The 22608-nt window shown below is 40.1% G+C and overlaps 1 protein-coding gene across 3 annotated transcripts in view; it reads left to right on the top strand.

Annotated features, from left to right (window-relative positions):
* Positions 1 to 22608, top strand: part of PMEPA1 (prostate transmembrane protein, androgen induced 1) — a 93069-nt gene that overhangs the window by 62515 nt on the left and 7946 nt on the right. For 2 of the 3 annotated variants that reach the window (XM_032217617.1, XM_032217616.1), the window contains exons 2-3: positions 14421 to 14575; positions 22498 to 22551. In XM_032217617.1, coding sequence (XP_032073508.1) covers positions 14421 to 14575; positions 22498 to 22551 — 209 coding nt within the window. The remainder of the gene's footprint in view (positions 1 to 14420; positions 14576 to 22497; positions 22552 to 22608) is intronic. The other variant, XM_032217618.1, reaches the window with a different exon arrangement.

The raw sequence follows: 22608 nt of genomic DNA, 5'->3' as shown, positions 1-22608 counted from the left end.
AGTCTTATTTTCCATGCAGTGAAGATACTAACGCTAGTAATGTTTAACATCTCAAAACAAGTCATTAACACTTTTATCCAAACACATTCCAAAGTTTAAATAGAATTTGCTAGCTGTACAAATATTTATGACTCCATTTCAACATTTTACATTGAAGCACCGTTTGAAGTTGAAAGCAGGAAGTTGTCATCAGATGTTTTCATTTCAGCACTTTGTAATTTTTCTCCCTCTTCAAGGGATGCTTCCTGATTAATAAAATTGTGTTAAAATGAAAAATGTTCAGTGTGCCTATAAATCTGTTGGAAGACAAAGAAAAGCTGATTGAAACATGTCAGATACTGTGAAATGCCATATTGGCTGTTACTGCAACTCTGCTGATGAGTAATGTCAAATACTGATTGTTAACCTGTCAGACCCTGTCAAATGTTGACTGCATCTTTGAAACCATCAAATGTTGACTACTATTAAATCATTTTTGGACTTTTGGGTATTGGTTGATAATAATGTTGGACTAGAAGCTTCAAATGCTCAGAAACCCTACAATATTTAGATATTATTTGCCTTCAGACAATCCAGAAGTATATAGAATAGAATAGAATAGAATAGAATAGAATAGAATAGAATAGAATAGAACAGAGTTGGAAGGGACCTGGGAGGTCTTCTAGTCCAACTCCCTGCTTAGGCAGGAAACCCTATATCATTTCAGACAAATGGTTATCCAATCTCTTCTTAAAATCTTCCAGTGTTGGAGCATTCACAACTTCTGAAGCAAGCTGTTCCACTGATTAATTGATCTAGCTCTCATGAAATTTCTCCTTGGTTCTAGGCTGCTTCTCTCCTTGGTTCTAAGTTGCTTCTCTCCTTGATTAGTTTCCACCCACTGCTTCTTGTTTTGCCTTCAAGTGATTTGGAGAATAGTTTGACTCCCTCTTCTTTGTGACAACCTCTGAGATATTGGAACACTGCTATCATGTCACCCCCTACTCCTTCTTTTCCCTAAACTAGTGACAAGTTTCATTCCTTTTTAATTTCATTCATTGCTAGCAGATTAGAACAAGTTTCATTCCTTTTAAAGGATGGGTGATATGACAACCTGCATAGAAAGGGAGCTGAGCTTGCAGCATGCTGGTGATTTCATTATCCCGCCCCCTTGCAAACATCCCTAAAACTATCACAAGAGTTTGGAAAGCAAATTGATTCAAGAAGAAATTAGTGAAGAATCTTGAAAGCAGATAAATAGTTTTTCAGGAGCTGAGTTTTTATACCCCCTTGTCCAGAGCTGTGATGGCCCCTTGACACAACATACAGCTCGTCTTTTTCAGGCTGTCCATTGCAGCAGTAAAGAGTTGCAATCAGTGCGGTGTTAGGCAGTAAAGAACCACAATTTCTGTGAAAGCCTCATTATGTCTCACTGGAGCAAAGTGGTTTGAGGTTTACAGCCATAATTGAAGAAAACTGGCTGTTGCACAAACTCCTGAGACAATTATATCAGTGCTGGCAGCCCCTTAGTGATAGATGAGTGTTTTCATTTGGTTCTTGAAACTGATAATGCTATACAAATGTGGAGGGGAAAAATATTTATTTACCAAAGCAAATCTATGCATTGCTCCCTTTCCCCGCTGTCTAGATTCCCAGCGCATCTGTGTTTGTCTAGACAGAAAATACAAAGAAGCAGGTTGTGTCACTTCCACGCAGTATCTGAACCTGGGCCTGCAATATATTCAGGAGTTAAAAATTATGCTAAATTAAATTAGTGTGACCTTACTTTGCATTTCGAAGCCACATTTGCCTGTATCATAAAGCTTGTTTCATCCATCATCTTTCCCTGGGGAAAATTGCAGGGAAAAATGGAATGAGGTCTTCTCTAATTGAAAAGTGACAATGATTAGGAACCCAAATACATAATGTGTCTTTTTACAAAAAGGTGTGTGGGTGGTGGGTGTGCATGTGTGCCTATATCTCCCATATATATGTGTGTGTGTGTGCATACACACACACACACACACGGAAGCACACGATATGAATGAATTGAATGATAAATTCATGCAGTTTGTTTCATTTCTCAAAAAATTGCTTTTTTATACAGTAAATGTTGCAAAATGCTACTAGGTTGATTTTGGGGGAAGGGCATTATTCTCCCCATTTGTGTTTAACTAGTGGTCCACATTAACCATTGACCAGATGGATTTGGCCTTGTGAAAATATAATTAATGAAAATGAAATGGAACTGTCAAAGAATCAGTTCTGTCTTTTAACTGCCTGTAAATTATAGCCCGAAGGTGTCTTTGTATATGTGCATTGGGGGTGTTGTAATCTCTCCTGTTGTGAGTTCTTTGCTTTTGAAAAAGATTCACCTATGGGGTAAGATAGAAGATAACAATAAGTTGTTGCATTTTTTTAAAATAGAGAGAGAAGCTACCACAATTGTGTAACATAAGACCAATTCATCATGGAAGAAAACAGTGAAAAGAGGATTGAAACTAAATAATAATAGGGAGAGTCTGTGTATATATGTCCCTCAGCAGTTATCCAGGCATTTGTCATGAAAGAGCAGCAAATTATTAGTTATTACTTTATTATTGTATTTACTTACAGGGACAAGATTTTGTGAGATTTTTCTTCCTCAGCTGTCAAAACAAGTTAGTCAGGCTTGAATATAACGCACTTTCCTTGCGGGAAACATTCATTGACTTAGACTACCCTGCTAAATCTACCTAACTTGGCCAGGAGCCACCAAACTTGGCCCTGTGGGATGATTGACATTGTTTGCACCATGGGCAATCTACAGCAATCTTCTTCTCCCAAAGAAGCAACATTTACAGTGGTGGTCTTGGGGCTTAAGACATTTTTCATGATTAGCTGAAGGCTATTCATTTGTTCATCAGTTCACCTACAGAGCACTCTTCCCCTGGAAATTCAACAGGTCCTAATTGTCTTATCCTTCTGGAATACACTTAAGACTTGGGTCTTCCCCCAGGCACTAGGATAAGATGAGGTCAGAATGAGATAAGAATGTTCTACATTGCAAGTTAGTGTGACACATTATCAAGCGGGTTTGTTGTGCCAGTTTTTCTCTTTTTTGCTTTTGTCCTTTCGTTTTACAAATATTTAAAATAAAATCTAAAATATTCTAAGGTATAGGGAAAGATTTCCCTCGCATATATGTGCTAGTCGTTCCCAACTCTAGGGGGTGGTGCTCATCTTCGTTTCAAAGCCGAAGAACCAGCACTGTCTGAAGACGTCTCTCCGTGGTCATGTGGCCAACATGACTAAACACTGAAGGTGCATGGAATGCTGTTACCTTTCCACCATAGTGGTCCCTATTTTTCTACTTGCATTTTATGTACTTTCGAACTGCTAGGTTGGCAGAAGCTGGGACAAGTAACGGGAGCTCACTCCGTGAAGCAGCGCTAGGGATTCGAACCGCTTAACTGTCGACCTTCTGATCGACAAATTCAGCATCTTAGCTACTGAGCCATCACGTCCCTAAAATATTCTAGTAATAGCTTAAAAGATTAAAACATTATGTGAGAAGCTGCCATGAATCACAGGTCTGAAGTCATTGATTTGGTTTGATTTTAACAGATTGTTTATATTTCAAAACTAAACTTGAATTTTCTAATTTCTGGGGTTTTCTTTTTTAATGTTGATCTCTTGTGCCTTGCCTTTTTTATTCTAGATGGGTGTGTATATAGAAACACAGTCATGTACAGAAATATGTTAATACCAGAAACTAATTGGCAATGTTTTACTAAAAATGTTGAAAGATGTTTCATCTAAGGATGCTCGCTTATGCTCCTAACTTATCACTCTTTTGGTAAAGTTAATAATGCATTCAGAAGAATACATTTGGATGATGTCTGAATGAGGAGATCAAGAAAAGTCTTTTTCAGTATTGTGTGTCAGATTACAGTATGGGACAATATTATTGATCTGATTATAATTTAGTTCTAGAACTGTTAGAATTCTTAAAATATCAGTTATTTTTAATCAAGTAGTCAATTGGTTATTGGCTTTTTATATCTTTATTCTGGAATCCAGTAACTTTTATATCCCATTCAGAGTGTGAAATTACGGAGCTTATTTAAAAGTGCAGTTTTTCATCATTTTTTTCCTTCTCTGCTTTTCAACCTTTTGGCATTTGGAGCGTAGGATAGCCATTAAAATCAACAATTTGAAAGCAGCATCTCTTTAAGACAATAAGAGTACACAACTTCATGTAGCAACACTATTAAAATCATTTTACGAAAGATACCAGTAACCTTGAGCAGTGACAGAATGAAGATAGATAGATGGATGGATGGATGGATAGATAGATAGAGATAGAGAAACATAGACATATATAAAAATGGCTCTGTGTATGTGTGTGTGTGTGTGTGTGTGTGTGTGTGTGTGTGTGTGTGTGTGTGTATGTTCCAGCATAATTCTGGAACGGCTCAAACAATTTCAACCAAACTCTGTACACAGATGACTTACTCTCTGGAAACAAATACTGTGGGGGTAAGACACCCCTAACACCCCTCGGGGGGGGGGGTTGTTCTGTTACAATACACAGCCTGTTGTGCCTTAAAATGGCTTCTACTATACTGATGTTAATGGCTTCTACTGTACAGCTCAGTGGTGTTGCCATGGCTTCACAGTACTCCACAAGGGGATTCCCTCTGGTAAGGGGGAAAATCCAACATTAGAAATTACATTTGGTCCGGACATTTTCCCCCCTATAAATAAAAACCTGGACAATGCTGAGTTATCAGCTAGTAATTAATGTGCATGGGTTAATACAGTTTTTAATTGGAACGCAAACATTACATTCAGCCTAATGTGAACCTATATGCAGAACAGCACAGTCAATGCATAGCGTGCCATCACTGATAAAATCACTCCAGTCCAGAGTTTCTCAACTTTGGCAGCTTAAAGATGTGTGGATGTCAGTTCCCAGAATTCTGGGATTGACATCCACACATCTTCAAGTTGCCAAGGTTGAGAAAGATTGCTCTAGTGCAAGTGAAAAAGAAAGATGTCATACCGTGCGGTTTTCCTCAAATGCTCTTTCCACCCCTCACAAAAGTGTGCTTCACATCTATGATCTGTGATATCCCTTTTTAGCACATGAGCCAACTTATTGCCTCTTCAACTCCTGTGATTCCAAAAACATTGCAAGTTGTTTTTCATTTTAAATCCTGGAGGCCTGTTAAGCTTCTGGATAGAGATACTTAAAAGGCCTTAGGCTATTTCACAAAAGATCGATCTATGGCACAAGTCCTATCAGGATGCTATTATTTCACTCTGATCTTTAATTGTGAGGAATACGACTTCTTCCCTTTTTTATAAACGCAGCAATTTTTTTTACAGATCTCAAACCACAGATGTTGTGGTTTAAATCACAGTTTTGAAGGAAAAGCAGCACACACCCTTTTATGCATAGTTAGGCAATGTCTCATTTGGGATTTTTAGACTTTTAAGAATGGCTGCAATTGTGACAACCGGATGCCTTCTGGAAGTGAAGGGATCAAATATGGGACATAGGTAAAATAAATAATAATTTAAAAAATCCAACAAGGAAAATGATTATTTACTATGCATGAAATAGCAACATATATCAACTGTTGCCTCTGCAAAGTTCCTTGGAGGTCTGCAATATAAAATGGATAAAAACTGCAAATTCACAGCAGAACCTGGTATCCAAATAATTAGATTCCCCCACTACTTTACATAAATTTTATCCTCTGCAGAAAAGTCCTGGTTTTAAAAAATATTTTAATTGTTTTATATCATACATTTCCTTTCTGTATTGAGCAGTGTGCTCTCTAGGTGTCCAAGGTGTTAACCTACAAACGTACAAACATCATCATCATTATAAACAAATATGCAATAATATATAAACAAATAAGCAATAACATCAATGGTATTATAACATGTATTATCTTCTATTATAGTATTGATTATATAACGGTGAACAAAATTTTACTTATCTGTTTTTCTTTCTCGTGTAAACCATATTTCACTTATTTCCACTCCTCTAACCTCAGTATCTGTCATTCATTTATAGAATAATTCCCATGTTATGAAATAATCCGAATTTTCTTTTCCTTTGATTTTTAGGGTTAACCTATCCATCTCTGCATTGCAGAATTGTTTTGATTATAATATCATCTGCAGGGGTTTCTGGGTTTTGACTGCCCTCTGAAGTTCTGTCTGGGTGGCATCCACCCCTTCAGAAGTGAGCAATTATATAGCAATGGGGCAATCACAGAAAATTAGGTTTCCTAATTCTGCCTCCTGATTTCATATGCCCATTTGAAACAAACAAACTGGACAGGTTGGTTCTGCCTAGAGGAGGTGATCTTTGCACGTTCCCGAGCACCCAGTCTTAAAAACAGATATTTGTACTATCTCCCAAAGGCTATGGGAAGCCAACGCAATATTGTACAGCAGGGGGGTCTTTAAAACTTGTACACTTCAAATCTTGGAATTCCTCAGGCAACCTAGCTGGCTGAGGAATTCTGGGAGTTGAAGTCCACAGGTCTTCAAAGTTGCCAAGGTTGGGCATCCCTGCTGTACAGTATCTGCGAAACTGGTGTCATACATTACTGCCAGCTCTCACCCACGCATGAACAGGTTACTGCATTTTACACCAGCTGCAGTCTTTAAAGGGAGCCCCCATATAGAGTGTAGTGCAATGGCAGAGGTGTATGTTTGGAATTTAATTTGTGAGGCTTGCCGGCTGTTGATTCTAATGGAAGCTATTTACTTCTACTACTTATTCTGTATATCATTTACTTAATGTAAACCATCCGTGTTTGTTTTCCTTGCAACACGGTGCCGTTCCTTCTGCTAATGCTGACAAATGTTTGGAGGGTACATAATCTAAGTTGTCTAAGAATACCCAGTGGAAATTACGGTCGTAGTGTCTTTTTCTTCCCTTTCCTTTCCTTTTTGCATAATGAAAAAAAGATGTGATCACAATATTAATCAGGCAATTCTAGACATGCTTTGTGTGTGTGTGTGTGTGTGTGTGTGTGTATGTATGTATGTATGTATATATATCTATATCTATATATCTATATATCTATATATCTCTCTATATATATCTATATATCTATATATATCTATATATATCTGTATCTATATCTGTATCTATATCTATATCTATCTATATCTATCTATATCTATCTATCTATCTATCTATCTATCTATCTATCTATCTATCTATCTATCTATCTATCTATCTATCTATCTTTAAAGTCACAACCCCTGGTATGCCCCAATTATGGGAGGAAGCTAACTGCTTCCATTCTCTTTTTTATTTTTTTATTTTATGCTGATAAATACAAATATCAGCACAAATAAAACACACACACACACACACACACACACACAGAGAGAGAGAGAGAGAGAGAGAGAGAGAGAGAGAGAGAGAGATTTTCCAAATGGGGAAGGGGAGGGAGAATCCTTTGGAAATCGTTCTTGACGGGATATTCTGTATATATAAATAGCAGAAGATGAAGGAGAGAGCCGGGTACGTGACTGGTGTATATTTACTTAAGGAGGGAGATAGACAAACATATACACAAACACAAATGGATGTGATTCCCAAAACATGTTTCACTCTTTTCCATATTAACATACCGTCTGCATATCAACAATACTTTGAAATACCCAAAGGGCTGGATTTGCACGCCAAGCTAAGCCACTCCTCCATTAACCAAGATTAACAGTAACTATCCTTAGTATGTAGGGCAATGCAGCTGTTTTCGGTGACCTGGTTTAAGTTAATTTGGGTAAATGGATCTTAGCCTTTGAGTTGTAAAATGAGTGAGTTGAATTTATCCTGCCCCCCCATCCCCCCCCCCCCCCCGTCTAGGGCACCAAGCAAAGAGTCCCAAGTGTTCTGCAGCACCGAGTGTGTAGCGTGGCCCGTAGTGTGGCTCTGAAAAGCTGCGGGCTAAAAGATGCACTGTCTATCTGCTAGAGTGCCTAAACCTGTCTAGCACTTAGCCAGCTGGGAAGGGGTGAAAAACAGTGAACACAAGGAGATTGTCGTTTCCCCCCCCCTCCTTGTTGGGTTCCTGTGACCTCTGACCTCCTCCTGGCTGCCCTGAAACAAAAGGCCCAAAGACATCAACCTGGAGTCTTTTGGCAAGGCAGTGCTGCTACTAGGCTGCTTACAAAAGGAGCCATTGAGCCCCACCCCACCACCCCCAATCCCTCCTCAAGGGGGTAAACATTTGAATGGAACAACAGCCCTGTGTGTGTGACCCGGCTTTGTTGTTACTCAGCCTAGTCGCGCTGCTCAGTCCTGGATGCCAAACACAACCACCCTTTTTGGACATATATCTCATTGCAGGACAAAGAGGGAGCCCAACCCTCCTCCTCCCCCCCCCCCACTCTGCTGCACCCCATTTTTGGAGTGGCTCTGTTTATATACAAGCTTTTCAGACAGTCCGCTGTGAGAGCTTGTGTTGTGGATGGAGGGGTGGGGAACAATGCGCACACAGCATGATCCTCAGCTGAAGTGGGGGGGGGGCGCAGGGGCTAATACCCTCGCTTAAAACTTGGGAAGCATCACCAAATGGCAAATTGTTTTATACTGTTGCTGGGTAGATTTCCCTCGTTCCTTGGACCGCGGCAAATTAGGCTTCCTTCAGGCTCTCATGGGCACTGGGTGGCTCCCCCGATAACACCCCCACACACACACAGACACATGCAGAACTAATGGGGTAGAGATAAGTTTAACTTTTCCCAATCCACGATATGCCTGCTTCATGCCATCTGGGTAGACTTGGGGTTTGTTCCAAAGCTGGAGATATGAAGGAAAGCAGTGGAATATCTAAGAATTAATAGATGACGTGAATGAGTTGATCTGAGCTACAGGGAGCATATCTGTCTGAAATGTAAAAAGAAAATAGAGATGGGAACTAAAGCACAGGAGAATTTGTAGGAGCAACCTACAGTTTAACACCCCACTTCACAAAGTGCAGCTTGCCTTTCCTCTTTCGGGTACGGATACGGAGATGGTTTTCAGGGTCGTTTGTTTAGGTTGCAATTTTTTAAAAACAGATTCACAGAACTAGATCGTTTAATCCTATGGATTTGCATTTATCTGCAATGTGTATTGTGTGTATGTGATGGCATAAGAGATGTTTCATAGTACAATATCTTATGGGAGGTGATGGTTTTTGCATGACGGTCGTTTTATTGTTTTCATTCTGAACTGCTTTGAGACGTATCTCATGATCACAAAAAGAGAGAGCAGAGGACTTGCTTGCAAAATAAATGGAAACACCGAAAACATCGCAGGTCCCTTTTCATGTTCTGTTTTCATCTAGTTTGCCAGAAGAGAATCGTTTGAACCTCGATTAACGGATGCAGTGTTAAATAAAAGTTTTTTAGAGAGTTAAGCAGGGGTGTCCAAAAAGTCAAGATGGCTGCCACAAGGACGTGATTGAAGCCTCGCTTCTTTTCTTTTCATGCACGTCATGCATTTTTTTAAAAAGGGGGGGGGGCTTAAATTGCACAGCTGTGCTTGCCATCTTGACGTTTTGTATCCTAACGCCATAACTGCTGAATTATATGGTTCACAATTATTTGGGATGCTATCTTGCTGTAGATCTGTAGGTGCTTTAAAACTGGCAGGACTGCCTGCTCCACAGTTACAAGCAGGTGTAGACTATTTGCCCAGTCTCTCCTTTGCTTTTATTGGCCCTGAACCTTTAGGATTTGAGAAGCTGTTTTCAACATTGTTTGTTCTTGGGAGATAAACTAGGCTAGAAACTAAGGTGGCTGAAAGCAGTTTGTCCACAGACCAACCCAACTCATTAAACTCCGGTGCAAGTTCTGTGTCATTTCCAGGTCAGAGAAATAATTTTGCCCTTCCAGGCCTTGAAGTGATGTCACAACATGTTCACAGGCCTTCTAAATGCAGGGGAGTGAAATGTCAGTTGCTCAACCTTGCTAATTGTGGCAGCTGTTGTGAAGAATGCAGCAGCCAGGGGAAACCCTGCACTCAGCCAGGTGATAGGAGGAGAAGTTGTCTGCTGTTTTGTTGATATGAGGAGAGACCCCCCGGAAAAGGGAGGCCGGCAGCGCTGAAGTCTATGCCCAGTCTTAAAATAGCCAGCCTGCTGATCACAGGGGAGGTCATTGTCCAGAGGTATGGGGCTGGAACACAACAGGCAGGGATAAAAGTTTAAAGACACCCATTGCAGGCACTCACAATCACATGCAAAGTTCTGGCTTACCCGGTGCATATGGAAGCATGTATTTAAGATAGAGCTATCTGTGCCATAGGGGGACGTGGTGGCTCAGGGGCTAAGGCTCTGAGCTTGTCGATCAGAAAGATCAGCAGTTCGAATCCCTAGCGCCGCGTAATGGAGTGAGCTCCCGTTACTTGTCCCAGCTTCTGCCAACCTAGCAGTTTGAAAACAGATAAAAATGCAAGTAAAAATAGGAACCACTTTTGGTGGGAACGGAGATGAGCACTACCCCCTAGCAATGGGAACGACTAGCACATATGTGCAAGGGGAACCTTTATGTTTACCTTATCTGTGCCATGTGTACAATATGAACTCTCTCCTCTCACTACTGTATGTAACATTTATGTAACATGGATCTGCCTCTACCAAGCTCCAGTACAGACCACGAAGCCACACGCTGTTCATCGGATAACAACTCTTAAAATGTAATTACCGTTTTAAAGAAACCAAGTAATCGGAATATGTACAGCTTTCCTATTACACTTTATCTACACCAGGGCTTCTTAAATTTGGCAACTTAAGATGTGTGCAATTTAAGAAATTCCACAGCCAGCCAGTTAACCTTGTTGCCAGTTTTGAGAAATATTGATCCTGCAACAAACCGGAGGCCATTAAGATATGGACCCTTATTAGCCCCATTCAACCTGCCATCTACAAGGGAAAGAGCATTGCTCCATTCCACCTGGAGAACCATGAAGAGTCTCGGTCCTTAGAAGGACAGAGAGCTTGATTGGGGCAGCTTCCTCCCTGGCTAAACCTGCCAGATATGGTTATATCTGGCATCCGCTTCTGCTCTTCTGCATTTGTAATGGAAACTCAGGAACCTATTTCTGCGTCAGGCTTGTGTGTCTTCTCTTCTCCTCCAACTCTCCGAGTAGCCTGTTGTTGATTGCCCTTGTTTCCTTGACAGCTTTGTACATCTTCCTCTCCTCCTGCTTCCCTTTGCAAGACACTTTTGTGCCAGCTCAGGTCATTCAAGCTGCCTCTGCCAGCTGGCTGAACTGAGCCTTGAATTAAATTACGTCTGGAAGTCTGGCATGCGGAGACCCCTGGGGATCAGCTTGGAAGCGGCGGCTGCAGTTTCAGTGGTGGGCAAACGCCCAGGTGGCGGAGGGAGGGGGCTTCCATTGGCCAGGCTGTTGTCATTCCGTGGATTGGTGCAGTTGACTCCATGGAAGGAATCTCTTGAAGCATAGAGAAAAGAAGATGGGTGCAATGGACGGTTGGCCATGGTTGAGTTAAAAAAAGAGCCAAATGCTCATGCATTTTTAAGGCTGTCTTTGAATAAGTGAGAGGATAAGGCTGTATCTATCCCAAAGGAAGATGTCACAATTAAAACAATCCCCTCCCCTGAATTTTAGACAATCCTCTAATAAATTTCAAAGGGGTGGGGGATTAGCCTCCCTTTCACTTTCAGATTAAACTGTGGACTTCCCTTTAGTAATTAATAGATGACACCTTTTGTTTGGTAATTCAAACTTCTCACACTTCCAGCTTCTACCTTACTCACTTCCACTAGGTTGCCTTGATATATTCACTGCAAAAGTGACTGTGATATTTGTGGGGGGACGGTGGTGAGGTGGGGGAAGGAGAAGTATTTTTTTAAACTGCCGATTTGAAAGTTGACATTCCCGGTAGTACTTTTTAAACACTGTATGTTTAGTGTTACATGTTAGATTGTTTGTTTTTCTGGTTAAGAAATCACTGGTTGAAAATTGTGGTGATGATTTTTGGCTAGGTTACAATACCTTATTTTATGGAAACGTTATCCCCTGTTGGAGGCATCTTGGGTTCATAGCAAGGACTGTAGGGCACCCCACCTGGTAGTGAGATTCCACCGCAGACATCCCACAAAACCAGGAAAAGTGGCCCTTCAACTCCTAACTAACTGTAATTTTATAGCTCCCCAGATGCTGTCTCTGTGGTAGGGGCCGCATGTCAGCTCCGGCCAGCTCAGGCCTGGAGCTGGCATTCAGGGGAGAAGACTGGGCCAGCTGCCAAAAATCACCGTCCCACCTACACAAACTGAAGAAATTCATACTAACAATCCATGATTAATTGCCAGGTGGTTTCGCTCTGGGTCACAAGGTGATGGGTGCGCGCATGCCCGGGATGCAGCTTATATTAATTACCAATGGAGCTATAAAAGGGGTGGGAGAAGCACAGGGTGGCAGCTCTGACAATTTATTCATTGCCTTAGTGCTTTGTAGAGCCGAGGTGGCGCAGTGGTTAAATGCAGCACTGCAGGCTACTTCAGCTGACTGCAGTTCGGCTGTTCAAATCTCACCGGCTCAGGGTTGACTCAGCCTTCCATCCTTCCGAGGTGGGTAAAATGAGGACCGGGATTATTGTTGGGGGCAATATGCTGATTCTGTAAACCGCTTAGAGAGGGCTGAAAACCCTATGAAAGCTGTATATAAGTCTAACTGCTATTGCTATTGCTATTGTTGGTCAGTTCGTGCTGAAGAAAAGAATACAAACTGCATTTACAAACTGTTTCTGGGTTTGGCTGGTTTCATTACCCTTCGGAACCTGACAATAAGTGGTTGTTGTTGGTCACACAGTCATCTAAATGCTTAGACTGGATTTGGGATTTTGGTCTATGTATTGCAGGGATGTCAAACTGACGGCCTATGGGCCACATGTATCATGTGACATGCACACCCCAGCTCTGCGAAAGAAAGAAAAAATCACGATGTGTCATGCGACAGTGACGTGGCGAGTTTGACACCCTTGATGCATTGAGTCCTTCCCGAAAAGAAATAGGCAGATGTTTTAATAATATGAAAGGTTTTTAATCACAGGATGTAAGCTGCTCCAAATAAAGTAGCTTTTGAAATGACTGATGGTGATTTTGTACTACAAAGTAGTCCTCAACTTATTGCAGGTTGTTTAATGAGCTTTGAAAGTTATGATGGACTAAAGAAAGTTCTTTATGACTCATTCTTGAAGTGATGACTGCCACATCAACCCTGTGATCCCATGATGAAGATTTGGCAACTGGCCCCCACTCAGGACGGGTTGCAGCAACTGCATCACGTGATCACGCTTTGCACTGGTTTTTGCCATTTTCTAGCAAAAGCCGGCAAAAATGTTCAGCGAATAAAATGGGTTCACACAACCATATGGTTCACTTCACAACTGTGTGATTTGCTTAATGATCACTAATAAAAACAGTGGGGGTCATGTGGTGCCTCAACTTAGGACCACAACAACTTATGAAATTTGTTCCCAGCTGTGGTCATCAGCCAAGGACTACCTATAATAATATTAACAATAGCCAGATGTTCAGACTGGATTTGGCACTTTTGTCCACCTATCGAGTCCTTCCATTGACTTGGGATATGCAAAAGTATCCCAGTTGAAGGTCATTGCCAGGTTTTATCTTTATCCACTTTCCCTTCAGTCTTTGCAGAAATTGACTATGAAGTACTTTTCCTTACTGGCATTCTGTCTTAGGAAGATGATGATGATAAATTCATCACACAGTCAGCCAGATGTTTAGACTGGATTTGGCATTTTTATCCCCCTATCAAGGCCTTTGCAAAGACTTAGGTTAGCTAGCTGTTGCTGTTTGATGGCATTCTTGTAAGATGTAAGTTTTATTATTATTTGTTATCATTTATTATTAATATTATTTTCCCAGGGGGAGTTGTCTTACTTGATTAATCTTTCAAACTTTGGAAGATTCAAATAATCAGTAGGTGAACTTTGAACATGAATATTGTCTCAGATTCCTTTTGCATAAGATCTCTTATGAGGCGGTAGAAAAAGTTATGTTATAAACACCATTTTCAAATCCTTTCTGTTCAGAATACTGCAAATCCTTTTAAAGCCATGCTTCTTCTTTCATTTTGTGACAACACAGAGAAATTATTGCTTTGTCCCTTATATAAAGCATCTACCTCTCGCTCTTCACTCATGCAGCTTCCCTGAATAGTTAATGGACAGTAAAGAAATTTTCCTGATTTTCAAGCTTACACTTAGAAAAAAGGCATGCCCCCAAAAGGGAAAATAATAGTAAGGTGCTAGTTCTTATGACTAATTGTTGTCAACATCCACTGTTGTCCTCAGAATTTTCCCTTTTCTCTTGTTTATCTGTCTCTGGTTTGCATCGAGGCCTATTAAAATACAATCATTCTTCTCTTTCTCTCTCTTTTATAGCGGAATTAGAGTTTGTACAGATAATCATAATTGTGGTGGTCATGATGGTTATGGTGGTTGTCATCACGTGCCTGCTGAATCACTACAAACTTTCCGCAAGGTCCTTCATCCATCGGCCCAGCCAAGGACGGAGAAGAGAAGAAAACCTATCATCGGTAAGGAGGTTGGGGGCCCCCAATTCATTTTGTTATCCATTAAGACTTTCCTATTTGTCAGCCCGTCCAACCGTTACGGTCCACGAGGATGGGGTGAAGGAGATGTCCGAAAAAGCAAGATGGCAAGCACAGCACCTTGAAGCTCCATTTGCTATCTTGCCTGTCGTCTCCTCGTTCCTCCAATGCATGATGCAGATCCCGATGCCTTTAAAATATTAAAGGTGAAAGATAGTAACCTTTTTTTTATACCAATGCTGCACACACACACACAAACACAGCGCCTAGCGCTGGCAGTTCTAGCAATCCTCAGTTATCATCACTAAGCAAATTTCCACAGGTCATTAACTGAAGACTTCATGTAACCACAACTGTTGACTTCCTGCCGACTTCCCCATTGATTTTGCTTGTGGGAAAACAGTAGGGCAGTTGCAAATCACGACCACGTGAATGTGGGGTGTTGTAATGGTCAGAAATCCAAGCTGATTGGCAAGTTCACATGACTACAAGGTCCTACAACAGCTGGACCTTGTTCAAGGCTTAATTATTTCGAGCAGTCGCTGAATGAGTTGCCATTAACCAAGGACCTCCTATATTTGATACAGCTAAGAATTTGTTTGGATGTCTAAACAGGAGGAAAAAAAGTATCATTTACTCTGTTGTGGCTTTGAGGCAGGATACGCCAAGAGCACCCACCCACCCATCCCACTTGTGAATATTTGCTTGGTGGCAAATAGGTTATCTCTGTGGACAGTGTGAATGACTTCTCTGAACAAAGCTTTAGATTCCTATGTTACATGTCACACACATTGATATGGGTGAGAGAAGAATGAGCAAGAACTGTTATCCATGGAGTGTTTATAAGGGCACTTATCTTTTAAGCACCCCCAGAAAGCTGCTTTGCAAAACAGCATGGCTCCCCCACTTCTAAGACAGAAGGGGTTTTGAACGATAAAATTTCCACTGCTCCATTTCGCTCCATTCCGCTTTCACCAGGAATTTCCCTCTATAGCCCTTTTAATTTTATATTTTCTGTTTTGCCTATTTACATTCAAAGGGGCATTTTTTTACTTTACGATTTTATAAAGATGACATCTATTAAAAGCTAATTATAATAATTTATCCCAAACCTTACTATATTTTTTCCCCTTTTAGAATGTTTATTTTTAGTGGGCTTCTTTTGTGGATCATCCCTCCTGCACATAGATTTCTAACCTCCCACCTCCCCCCCCCAAAAAAAAAACCCCACCGTATTAACCAAATAAGTTTCTTAATAATGAATTGAAATAAACTAAATTAAACTATACAACGGAGTAATGCAGGAATCCATCAGAGCCCAAAGGGTGCTATTCTCCTGTATGTGATTTCAATTTATATTTAATTTTATGTTACAGAGTGGCATGGTGGCCTAGAGGTGGAGCTCTCGCCTCACAATCAGGAGGCTCTGAGTTCAATCCTAGGTAGAGGCAGATATTTCTCTCTGTGTGTACAATGAGAATATATCTGCTTAAACAATCTCCGCATTGGTGACAGGAAGGGCATCCGGCCAGTAAAGACTCAGCTCAGGGATTACAGGGTCTTTAAAAGAAGATGATGATGATTTAATTTTATGTCACAATTGAGTGGGACATAATGTTGACTTAAGATGTGAACCAGTGTAAGGTTGGTTCTAGAATTTTTAATCTGGATTAATTCATCCAGATCAAAAGCAGTGTGTAGAGGAGGCACAAAGCTCTTAAAAAATGGAAAGGAAAAAGAGAAGGTCAAAGAGCCTCAGCTTCTCAACTCAGTGGCAGCCTTTAACTGCCTTCACCACACAAGACTGTCAGCTTGACATCAGCCTAAAGAACTGTAGAAGCAGATGGAATAATGCAATAGCTTTCCTCACTGCTAAATTAAATAGACACCAGGGAGCAGAAGGCAATGATATACTCACTACTTAATAAATCTGCCACGGGATGATGAAATATAAACATTTTTATGTTTAACTGTGACTCTGTCCTCTCTGCCTAGTAGGTGTGTGACTGTTATCAGGCAGATCTTTAACCCACGCAACTTGAATTTTATGGGAGAGGGGAGAAACTCCTGTTCTGAATGCAGGATTGACTGCTTGGAGCATTTGGGAAGAAATTCAAGCCCCAAACAGTGTGTTTCACACCAGAAATGGAGCTGTTTCACATGCAAAAACCTAGCCAAAATGCTCGAAACAGCCTTTTTTGTGCATTCAGGCAGTGTAGTTTGATCCAAGGGACAGCAGGGTTCGTGAATTTATATGCTCGAAATGATTCAGGACTAAGTCTTTTATTAAATGCCACGTATAGCTTTCCATTTGAGGAAACTTTTTACCGTCCTCCTTACATGCTAATCTTGATCGGCGTGTCCCCTTGTCTACCTGACATGATGAGAAGACCTAGACATCAAGTTCCTGATGTTGTTTCAAGGCTCGTAAACCCAACAAGGTTTTCTTGACTTACATCAAAGGCGTTTTTCCTCCTTGCGCCTAACCAGGGCACAAACAGAGCAATAGTGATAGCACTTACACTTATATACCGCTGCACAGTGCTTTATAGCCCTCTCTAAGCGGTTTACAGAGTCAGCATATTGCCCCCAACAATCTGGGTCCTCATACCTTCAGATCCCTGTTTTTTTTCCTGCCCAAATCTGCATGATACTGCCTTCATCTCAACCTCAACTCTTAAGTGAGACAAGCTTAAATTATTCCCTGCTGTATCCTTGCTGAAAGAATTGTTTTCCTCTTTAAGGTGGCGGCATCCAATGTCAACTTGCAAGGTGCATCAAGCCTGCTTTTGTCACCCATTATATCAGATAGCATGTTGGGTGACCAGCTGTAACTGGGACCAGTGAGGCAGTTATTAGCTGTTTCGGGGCCTCTGGTGCAACCTCTGATCAGCCCCGTTGTCTGTCATTGTGCTGTTCTAAACACAACAACTCTCTTGGTTTTCATAAGGGTGATAGAGCAAACAAATGTCCCCTTCGTATTTCTTTGGACACCCTCCTGTAGCTTCATGCACACAGTTCCCTCCAGCAAATCCTTGTCTATCAGCTGAATATGATGAATAGATGTGACGATTTTACATCCCCTGTAGAATGGTGGGAACAATCAGTAGGTAGTAAATTAAGCGGGTGTGTGTGTGTGTGTATCAGAATTGCTCAGTAGTGTTAGACAGCTTTGCTGGCTTGGCTCCTTGCTAGTTTTGCGCATGGCTGAAATAGTGTAACCGTTGAGTGAACCAGTTCAAAACCTACCTACCCCATTGCTTCCAAAATATAACCCCAAAGAATCTGTAAGTCAGTATAAGGAAGCCTTTATAGAGAGGGGAAAGGAAGGAGAGGAAAATCTGACTTTGGTTGGGCTCCCTTTCAATCTATGGCTTAATCTTATTGAAGTATGGTGATGCCGGAATAGATGTAAGATAAGAAGCCAGCTAGGGTGTTGAGATAACAGATATGCCTGCAATCAGACCCACTCTATACCTGCTGCAGTGCTATAATTGACAGATCCATCCATACAATTTATATGATTACCCATCTTACAAAAAAGTGACTCTGGCCTGCAAACCAGTGATGGGATACTGCCAGTTTAACAACTGGTTTGGTGAGCACACACTTTGCTCCTGCTTCGTGCACATGTGCGCCAAAAGTGTTTGCTGGCAGCACTGAAAATAGAGCATTTAGAAGCTCCGCTATTTACCTTCCAAGTCAACAACGATAACTAGAACAGCGGGGGGGGGGGAATCAGCTGTGCCACGTGATTGAGATGAGCTAGAAAGCAGAAAATAAAGGCAGGATAGGGCGGGTAGGCGGTGCCAGCTGATCGTTGAGCTACCGGTTTGCCTGGACCAGTTCGAACCGTCTGAATACCATCTCTGCTGCAAACTATAAAAACTACAACATAAAACATTAATATATTTTTTTAAAAAACCAAAGAACAGATGTTTGTCCATTCAGCTAGTGATGTGCTGAAGTGGAAGGTTAACCAAGCCAGGTAATTCAACTAATCCTTTTCTGTATTATGCACAGCACACACATAATAAGGATACACATAATCAGCAGCAATTGAGGACAGATGCAACAGAACAGGGAAGAGCAAATAATCATTTTTGTCCAATTCAAGGAAGGTGGAGGATCACACTTTTAACTCAGCCTGTGATGTCTCATCCAAACACAAGATCCAGACCAAGATTGGTCTGAGCATGAACACCCTTTGAAAGCTAGTATTACATATTGTTTGAGACAAGTTTTTATGCCTGTCTTCATGAAAGTGAGTGCCACATACATACATTGGGCTACTCTTCAGTAATCTAGAATTGGCTGGAATCTAGAAATCCACTCTAGAATTATAAAAGGACAAACATGAAGCATGGAGCAGAAGGGCCCTGATTCAGCTTGCGGTGAGTTTCACAAAGTTGCAGTTATCCTAGTTAGGATTTTGAACTAGGACTTGGAAAAGTTGTTTACCCTGAGCTATGAAAGTTTATTGGGTGGTTTTGAGCCAATTACTGCCTCTCAGTGTAGCCTAGGCTTATTGTTTGGGAGAAAATTGCAAGAAATGCTACTTAGGCTGCCTTCAGTTTCTGGAAAACAGTCAGGATATGAATTAATAAACAAATGAGACAGTCATCTCTATATAAGTATAAAATGACTTCCCTGGAACCCTAACCTGAAAAAGAAGTTAATGGAATAATTTTGCTGGAAATTTTCATGCATTAATGCATTGCTTGTTTGCTTTGCTTTTCTTTTGTTAATGAAATCTTCACTTGGTGAAACACCAAGTGTATTTCTTACCATCTGAAGGTGCACCCCTAATTTTTAGTACACTGGTTATTGTTTATGTTAAATTAAAAGAGAAACCAAATTTCAGGTCCCACCTGAATCTGTAATTCTGCAGCGACTCACAAGAGCTTTCTGAAATACGGATTTTTTTTATTAGTTACATCAGTCAAATGCTGCAACCGGATTAATACGCCGTATGAAATCAATGCTGGCAATCCGTTATCTTTCACTTCAAAGGAGTCCCTTATCGTATACAGAGCCATTTTTGTGATAAGATTTGCCATAAAACAGAAGGAAGGGGAAAACATCTGGAGTGGTTCATTTCCATATAAATCACTTCTTTTCCCCTTCTTAGAGTAGCAGCACTGCCTTGGGGCTTTATGAGTGCAGAGCAGAGTTTTAAAACACAATGGAACAGAATGCATTCGATAGGCATTTAATGCCTAAATATACTGCAAGACAAGCTGGCACGGCATACTTTCACCTTTGAAGCCATCTTTATTTTAACTTATTTTGCCTACTACATGAGGCACTGAAACCATCAGAGTGCAAAAATAGAGGATTTTTTTTTTCATCCCTCCAGAGTTGACATTGGTTTGGGGGAAGTCAGGTAAAACTTCATAGACAGGAACAGGATATAACATAACACTCTTTTTTTCTCTCTACTGATCTGAACAGATTAGCATCCTATCTCTTGCTACTTATAACTTTGGGAGTTTCTATCCAATTTGCATTCATTATGCAAAGTTTGTATAACTCCCTTATTGCGTGATAATTGCCAATTATCAGGTAGTTTGGTTTAGATGCACACCAATAAATTTGTCACCCCCTCTTCTGGTTTCAACTGGAGGTACAATTTTCATTTTTGCTCATTTCCTTTTTAAAGGCATGCGTGGCCATGCAAATACTTGATTCAATATGCTGCAGATCCTGAAGTCTGAATGAAGAAGCCGAGAACTCATTGATGAAATTCCCCTGGGGAAGTTCAGATTTGGATAAAGGGAAAATCCACATCTAATGTTTATAATCCTATAGAGCTAGAATATGAAAATTGCAAGCAAATGACACAGCTTAAAGGAGTATAAATGATTAGATTCCAGTGCATTTGGGCTTTTCCAAGTTCTAAAACTAATTGTCTTTACTGTATTCCACAGCTCCCATTTTAACCAGTTCTCCTGAGAAGAGTCTCTTTTGTGATTTACAACTTTCTAGACAGTCCTCTTAAATTTAATGACCAATAAATGCATTTGAATTGCAACAGGGCTCGGCTGGGAAGAACTGTTTTAGACATTCATGAAGAGCAAGGTGAAACAATGTGGATTAAGCTTTTAAATATGCACTAAAATGCTTGCTTTGTCTTATAAATTCTTTGGGGGGGGGAGAAAAATTGCAATAGGAATTTCCCAGTCCCTGACAAAAAAAGCATTAAGTGCATTTCAGTGAAAGAAGAGACAGAAATAATAGGGAAATGGAGAATTTGGAAGGAAATCACACTCATTTCTTTTTGTGTCTTTTCTACTGCTAATTAACAAGAGGTTAAGAACAAAGGATACTTGATACTCATTAGTCTCAATAAAAGCCATGGATTGAGCTGTCTTGCTGAAATCTGGCTTCCACCAATAAAGAATAATGATAGAAACATAGTTTACCATAAAGGCCTGATTACTTAACCAATATATTGAAAAAAGCAGCAAGATGAATATGGAATTGTGTTGATTTTTTTTGTCTTCGATGACTAGTTGTTTCCCTTTGGCTGGGCTTAATCAACTTTATAGGGTTACTATGCGGATTTAATAGAGAAAATACAGGGATGTCACCTTGAAACCCTTGAAGAATAACAAGATTAAATAGATATTTCAATCAGTGGTTATTTTCTTATTTTTTTTAACAATGCCCTCAATAGTATGTTGCAGATCAAAGTGTATTTTGAAAATACTTTTTTGAAAAGGAGTAGTTTTGCCAGAAGAGTTCAATAAATAAATAATCACTCACTTTCCTTAATTTCCCCTAAATCAGCATTTGGATTTGAAAGCCACACACTACTAATGAATGCTTATCATTTTTAATATGCATGTGCTTTAAAATAGGTTGTAGCACTAATGTGATACCCCTCCTTTGCAACTCAGAGAGATCTTAAACCTATGAAAAACACAGTTTGAATTTTGTCACATTCAAAACCTTCTGAAATATCATTAGACAAGAATCTGTTCTGCCAGCTTCCACTCTTAAGACAACTATAGTCTCTTGACCCGTTATGCTCAATATCATTGATGTCAGGGTTCCAAGTAACACCCCCCCCCATGCAAAAGATGGCTTCCAGGCCTGACAATTGACTTTTCTTCAGAGTGCAAAATGGGACAGATGTGTTCCTCAAACTTCTCCACAATAGGCAGGATCAAATATTTGTCCCTAAGTTTTGCAAAAATTGGGGGGGGGGGGGGGGGAGGATGTTAAAAGACAAAATTGGTAATATAAGCCTTGTGTAGGATTGCATGTGAAACCTCTTGATTCTCAAAGGGTCACCACCTCCAATATACACTATATAACATTACAAAACAAACATAAATAAAATGAATAAATAAACAAAATAAGTAAAATAAATAAATACAAAATTATATTGGAGGTGGTGACCTTTTGTGAGCTAAATGTGTCGAATTTTCATTTTAATATATACCTATTAATGTACATTCATAGTGACAATAAAGTTACATTCTTTTGTATTATCTATTCTATTCTACTCTATTCTCTATTCTATTCTCTATTCTATTCTATACTGTATTCTATTCTATTCCATTCTCTATTCTATTCTATTGTATTCTCTATTCTATTCCATTCTCTATTCTATTCCATTCCATTCCATTTTTATTCTATTCTATTCTCTCTTCTATTCTCTATTCTCTGTTCTATTCTATTTTATTCTCCATTCTATTCTATTCCATTCTCCATTCTATGCTATGCTATGCTATTCTCTATTCTGTTCTATTCTCTGTTCTGTTCTATTCTGTTCTCCATTCTGTTCTATTCTATTTTCTATTTTCTATTCTATTCTCTATTCTGTTCTATTCTCTATTCTATTCCATTCTCTATTCTATTCTATTCTAAAAACCTGCTGTCTTCCTTCCACTTTTTAGGATGGCAGCTTATGGCCTTCGGAAAGCACAGTATCAGGAAATGGTGTAACAGAGGTAAGGAACGGACATGAAATAGTGGATAAAGTCCTGCTCCTTGGCTTGCATGGCAAC

The sequence above is a fragment of the Thamnophis elegans genome, chromosome 5 (assembly GCF_009769535.1).
Source record: "Thamnophis elegans isolate rThaEle1 chromosome 5, rThaEle1.pri, whole genome shotgun sequence".
NCBI lineage: Eukaryota > Metazoa > Chordata > Lepidosauria > Squamata > Colubridae > Thamnophis > Thamnophis elegans.
This window is presented reverse-complemented; position numbering and strand designations above follow the sequence as displayed.